Below are 6,399 nucleotides of genomic sequence, written 5' to 3' on the forward strand. Positions count from 1 at the left end.
TATTTCACTGAAATATTTTAAAACGCACAATATAGTATCTATTTATAGTAATAAATACGAGTTAGCTTTAGTTGATAATCAGAAGAATTATTTAAGTATTCCCAGGCAACACCAGGCCGGTCAGATAGTATAACATATATTTAAACGTTTTAAGAGCGGAAGTAACAAGAGTTATCTGCCCATTTTAGTTTTGTTTTGTTTTTTTATTATTATAACCTATCCATGGTACTTGTTTAGTCAAGACATTAAGACGATGGCAGAATGTTAGAAAATGACCTTCAGACGATAGTGGAATGGGGTCGCAAATGGATGGTAACATTTAATGCTAGTAAAACTAAGCTGCTCTCCTTTAACAATTACAAGACGCCTCTCCGTGACAAATAACGCCCTACCTGAAAATTCCACCTTCAAAGCCTCGGCTGTACTTTTTTGGGTAATATTTCTTTTCTTTTTTTTTTTTTTCACATAGGCATCACCACTTATCAAGGCCAGGAGGCCACTCGAAGATAAGGGTTAAAGAGTGTATAGTAGTCAATTGGACAATATAATAATTGCTAGTAAATGGAAATTCGATAAATTTGTTAACTTAAGAGGAACGGCTCATCAAGAACTTGTTTACATTGAACTTGAAGACAACCATATTGTAGTCAGCTGGAAAGGGAAGAACAGATGTACATAAATCTAAGACAATGGCAGAATCGTTAGAAAATGACCTCCAGACGATAGTCGAATGGGGACCGCAAATGGATGGTAAGCTGCTCTCCTTTAACAATTACAAGACGCCTCTCCAACTCCCTATATCCATGACAAATAGCACCCTAACTGAGAATTCTACCTTCAAACTCCTCGGCCTAACATTTGCAAGTAATATTGTTAGAGAATGGATCAAGAGAGAGACAGAGGGAAGAGTGTAAATTATATATATTACTATCTTTTTACGAGTTCTTACGCTGGTCTGCCATCTCGTCGGGAAGTGGTCACTGCAGACAGATGCATCGATAAACAACAAGATGAATTTGAAGCTTCAATCTTTTATTTCAAGGCAAGCCTTACACAGCCTAACATCACAAATACATTTGATAGGTTTCATTACACTGCAGGCCGAAAAGCCTGACATATAAAATCAACAGTGGATTCTTTGATATGACAGGGGCACGTTCGAAATGAATGTTTCCGTTTAGAGCACAGTTGAAGTATGATACTTGACTTTTTTATGTTAAACTTTAATTTATTCATCCATCCATCTATCCATAGCCCTTGAGCCCCTGGAGGGGCAAGGCCATCTACAACTTTGTAAATGCTTTTGCAGCGAGGAGTTCTTTTTATGGGGTACGCATCTGGTACTAGCCAGGCTCAACATTGCTTAACTTCGGTGTCAACGCGATTATGCCAATAATATATATATTTATTTATTACTATGTTGATTATGCCGATAATATACTTAGTTACTATCTTTTTACGAGTTTTTACGCATAGTTCGTGCAGTTCACTGCTATATATGTGTGTGTGTGTAGGTGGGTGTTCTTATCCTTACGCCGTTTCTTGCCTTGAAAGTCTTAAGTATGAGCCTGGCTACTGCAGCTATTTTTTTTTTTTTAGCACTCACTCGATGCTATTTTGATTGATTTTTTTATTATTTATTTATTACTATTATTATTAAACGTTGCTAATCGTTCTCTTCTACGTTTTCTTGTTACTATCTTTTTACGAGTTCTTACGCTGGTCTGCTTCAATCTTTTATTTCAAGGCAAGCCTATCATCTTATATATGTGTGTGTGTGTATGCTCTTACGCATAGTTCGTGCGGTTCACTGTAGTATGCGTGTGTGGGTGGTTGTTCTTATCCTTACACCGTTTCTTGCCTTGAAAGTCTCATGTGTGTTACCATAAATGCTTATGAGTCCTGTTTAGTATTTATTTATTATTATTATTATTATTATTAAACGTTTCCGTCATTTAGAAAGAAACTTTTCTCTGTTTTCCGTTATCCATATCTTTCCAATCTCTTTTGTTTTTTTTGCAAGATAAATTAATTTTCTAACCTAACTGGATAAGTTTATAGTGTTTTTATTTAATGTAACATGTTTATTCAGCTCGACAAGCATAGTTTACTGGTGTCTTGGAAAATTAAACATAGCGCCAGACTCTCTGATGAACATGGTAAGTTTGGGAAAATGAGTTAAAAATAAAAAAGTATACAAAATACTATAAAAACCCACCGAATATATGTAAGCCTATGTCATGGTAACATATATTGAGCAAGTTTTAGCAGTATTTTGTCTAGTTTTTTTTTATTTCTAACTTCTAATATCATGTCTTTCAAAAATCAAACAGACCATATAGCAATGTTTTCCAATAAAAGATGAATCTCACACCAGCCAGATTTCATGTCCAACTCGGAGGGTGAGGCAGAAGAAGAACGATTTGATAAAATAAATGAGAATACTTACAGTTCAACAAACTTTGCGACAAGTAAGGCATTGATTCCTTTAGAGACGGAGAAAGCTATCGTCATGTTCTCCTTTCGCCAGGGAACTTCACCCGCCAGGTTCGTGTAACCTCCCCATAGGTCGACGACCAAGTCACCTTTGTAATAGACCGCGAAAGCAGCCCCTGTCTCCTCTCCAGTTTCAAAGCTTCTCCTTAAAGAAACAGAAATAGTGAGAATATTAATTATGGTTAATTAATGAAATGTCCTTTTGCAAAACAAATATGAAAATTAGTTCAATTCGTGGCTGATATCACACATACACAGGCAGCATTTAATAAAATTACCTTTTTTTCTACAAAGACGTCAACATTTAAAAAGACCCGAAGGCCACTCGAGGATCAGGGTTAAATGGTAACCAGTAGACAATCGGACAATGTCATAGTAATATTAGTAGTGGGAATTGGCTCATCAAGAACTTGTTTACATTGGACTTGAAGATGACCATATTGTAATCAGTTGGAAAGTAAGTATAGGAGAGTTGTACAGGTGTGCGTGCAGTTCCAAGAAAGAAGCTTTGTTCATGGAATCTACGTTTAAGTTTAGGCACAGATGAAGAGTGTGGGAATATTAATTAATAAAATGTCCTTTTGCAAAACAAATATGAAAATTAGTTCACCTTGTGTCTAATATTGTGGGAATTTTGTAAATTAGATTACTTAAGAGGAGTACTCATCAGGAATTTATGTACATTGGACTTGAAGATGACCATATTGAAGTCAGTTGGAAAACAGATAAATTGAGGGGAGTGTTACAGGTGTGCAGGTGTAAGAAAAGAAGCTTTGTACATGGAATCCACGTTTTTTTTTTTTTTTACACGGTGGTCTCCACTTATCAAGGCCCGGAAGCCACTCAGGAATAAGGGTTATTGCAAATACAGTACGATTAGTGTGGAGATTTAATGAAGTGTTTACTTAAGAGGGCGGTTCATTAGGAATTTGTTAACGTTGGACTTGAAGACATCCAAGTTGTAGTCAGGTGGGAAGCAGGCAGACGGAACAGAGTTCCACAGGCGTACAGTTCTAAGAAAGAAGCCTTGTTCATGGAATCCACGTTTTGATTTAGGCACAGATATAGAGTGGGGGAAATTTTTTACAGTGGATTCAGCAAGACAGGTGTTTTTCGTGAAAGATTGGCGAGGAGGGACTAGAGATTGGAGTTCCGACGAGCACCTGCCATGGAAATAACGATAAAACAAGGATAGGCTCGCAACGTCTCTTCTGTGGAAGAGAGGTTGCAGGCTAGAGAAAAGGGCATCCCCCACTAAGCCACAAAGTCTATTTTGTACTCTGTCAAGGCAGGATAGGCTGTTTTTAGCAGCTCCTGTCCAGATATGGCAGCAGTATTCCATCCTTGGACGTACTTGGCTTTTATATAGATAGCGAATTGCATCAGTAGTGAGATATCTTCTGGAGCGGTAGAAGGATCCCACCATCTTTCCAGCGACCTTGGCAACAGACTTGATGTACGTGTTCCATTTCAGATCAGGAGAAAAGGACAAACCCAGAAGCTTGTCAAAACATTTTAATTGATGCCAGATGGGGTCAGAGCGTTGATGATGTAAAGATAAGAGTTTGGTTTTAGATGCATTAAAGGTAACCAGCCACGTCTTCCCCCACCGAACCACGCGCTCAAGATCAGAGGAGAGAGAATCAGAGAGAACTTTGTCATTTACAGCCTTGGATGTGTAGATGGTCGTGTCATCAGCATACATGTCAACGAATGATTTAAGTATGTGTTTAGGGAGATCATTGATGTAGATCAGGAAGAGAGTTGGGCCCAGGATTGACCCTTGAGGGACTCCAGCATTAATACTGATTTTTGTCCATCGACCACTACTCTTATGAGCCTATTGGAGAGGTAAATGGAGAAGAGCTCTACAGGTGTGCAGTTCCAAGAAAGGAGCTTTTTTCATGGAATCTATGTTTAAGTTTAGGCATGGATGAAGTTGAGGAGAGTTCAACAGGTGTGCAGTTCTAAGAAAGAAGCTTTGTTCAGGGAATCTACTTTTAAGTTTAGGCACGGATGAAGAGTGTGGGAATATTAATTAATAAAATGTCCTTTTGCAAAACAAATATATAAATTAACCCACCTTGTTACTAATATTGTGGGCCTATTGTGAATGAGATTACTTAATAGGATGCCTCATGAGGAACTTGTTTACATTGGACTTGAAGATATCCATATTATAGTCAGTTTGGACGAAGGTAAATGGAGGAGAGTTCTACAGCGGTGCAGTTCCAAAAAAGCAGCTTTGTTCAGGGAATCTACGTTTAAGTTTAGGCACAGATGGAGAATGTGGGAATATTAATTAATAAAATGTCCTTTTGCAAAACAAATATGGAAACTAGTCAACCTTTTGACTAATATTATGGGAATTTTGTAAATAAGATTACTTAAGAGGATGGCTCGTCGGGAACTTTTTTAGATTGGACTTGAAGATGACCATATTATAGTCAGTGGGGAAGTAGGAGGAGATTTCGACAGGTGTGCAGTTCCAAAAAAGAAGCTTTGTTCATGGAATCTACGTTTAAGTTTAGGCACAGATGAAGAGTTTGGGAATATTAATTAATGAAATGTCATTTTGCAAAACAAATATGAAAATTAGTCCACATTGTGATTAATATTGTGGGAATTTTGTAAATTGGATTACTTAAGAGGATGAAACGGTTTACATTTGATTTGAAAGCAGGTAAAAATACTAATGAAATTAATTGAATGTTGCTAGTTCAGTATTTCCGCTATTTTCAGTTTTAATGATTAACTTGTACAATATTTTTTACTTTGGCTTGAACTTTGCGCTTTTTAGGATTTTTTCATAGTTTGGGGGAGGGGATATTTTTTATTTTGGCTTGAACTTTGCGAATTATTTTGTTATTATACGATCAGTAGAAAAAAAAATGAAACGTCTCATGTCAATGAGGCCATATATAGAGAGGCTTTAGCAGTGTCAGAAATTTCGTGAAAACTATTGAATAATTCCACCCGCTATCTTTCGAAGCTTATAACTCCTCGAAAAATGTAATTCAAACCCTAATTTTTTTTTTCAATTAAAGGAGCAAGGACCAAGATTTCATTAAAAAAAAGGGTGTTTTTTTAAAAAAAGAAAAGTTTTAAACTTCTGTCTTTACAGGTAAATTTCTAAAAAAGACTACTTTTTTGTTTTAAATTTGAATATATGATTTATTGATCTTTTATCTTCAATTTGTGATATATAAAACTTTGGTACATAAATTAATTATTTACTTTTTAATAGATATTTGAAAATGGGGGGAGGGCGTGAATAAAAAAAACGTTTGTCTAAAATATTATATTCGGTTTATTGGAAAGAACATAAAATTTCACATTGATCCTGAAAATATCGTAAAAATAGAATCAGTAGAAAAATTTTGATAGATTTTTAAAGTTTAAAAATTGAAAAATACTGAACTCGTAAAATTCAATTAATTTCATTACTGTTTTAAAACATAAAAAATAATATTTCTATTACTTTTTATACAACTTTAATAGTTTATTTTTAAAGTATAATCCATAAAGAAAATAAACAACCCACTTTTAAAAGAGAAATTACGAGGTTTTTATATTTTATTCGCAGTTTCGTGTTAGGGGTGTCAAAAATTCCTACAAAAATTCTGATACACCTAGTACTTTAAAAAGAAAACGTTTGTCTAAAATATTATATTTGATTTATTGGAAAGAGCATAAAATTTCACATTGAATGTGAAAATATAAAAATTGAACCAATAGAAAAATTTGGGTTTGTTTATTCAGCTCGAAAACCATACAGTGTTTACCGTCACCGATGTATTGGAAAATTCAAGATGGCGTCTGATTCTCTCTTTAACACAGTAAGTTTGGGAAAAAGTGTTATAAATAAAAGAACTGGGTAAAATACTGTTAAAAACTCGCTCA

The 6,399-nt window shown here is 35.3% G+C and overlaps 1 protein-coding gene across 4 annotated transcripts in view; it reads right to left on the reverse strand.

Annotated features, from left to right (window-relative positions):
* Window positions 1-6,399, reverse strand: part of LOC145271258 (beta-lactamase domain-containing protein 2-like) — a 376,845-nt gene that overhangs the window by 32,336 nt on the left and 338,110 nt on the right. For all 4 annotated transcript variants that reach the window (XM_080126819.1, XM_080126817.1, XM_080126818.1 and 1 more), the window contains exon 2: window positions 2,450-2,641. In XM_080126819.1, coding sequence (XP_079982945.1) covers window positions 2,450-2,480 — 31 coding nt within the window. In that variant the 5' untranslated portion in view covers window positions 2,481-2,641. The remainder of the gene's footprint in view (window positions 1-2,449; window positions 2,642-6,399) is intronic.

Source organism: Euprymna scolopes, chromosome 46 (genome assembly GCF_053919585.1).
Source record: "Euprymna scolopes isolate OS-2025 chromosome 46, ASM5391958v1, whole genome shotgun sequence".
Lineage (NCBI taxonomy): Eukaryota > Metazoa > Mollusca > Cephalopoda > Sepiida > Sepiolidae > Euprymna > Euprymna scolopes.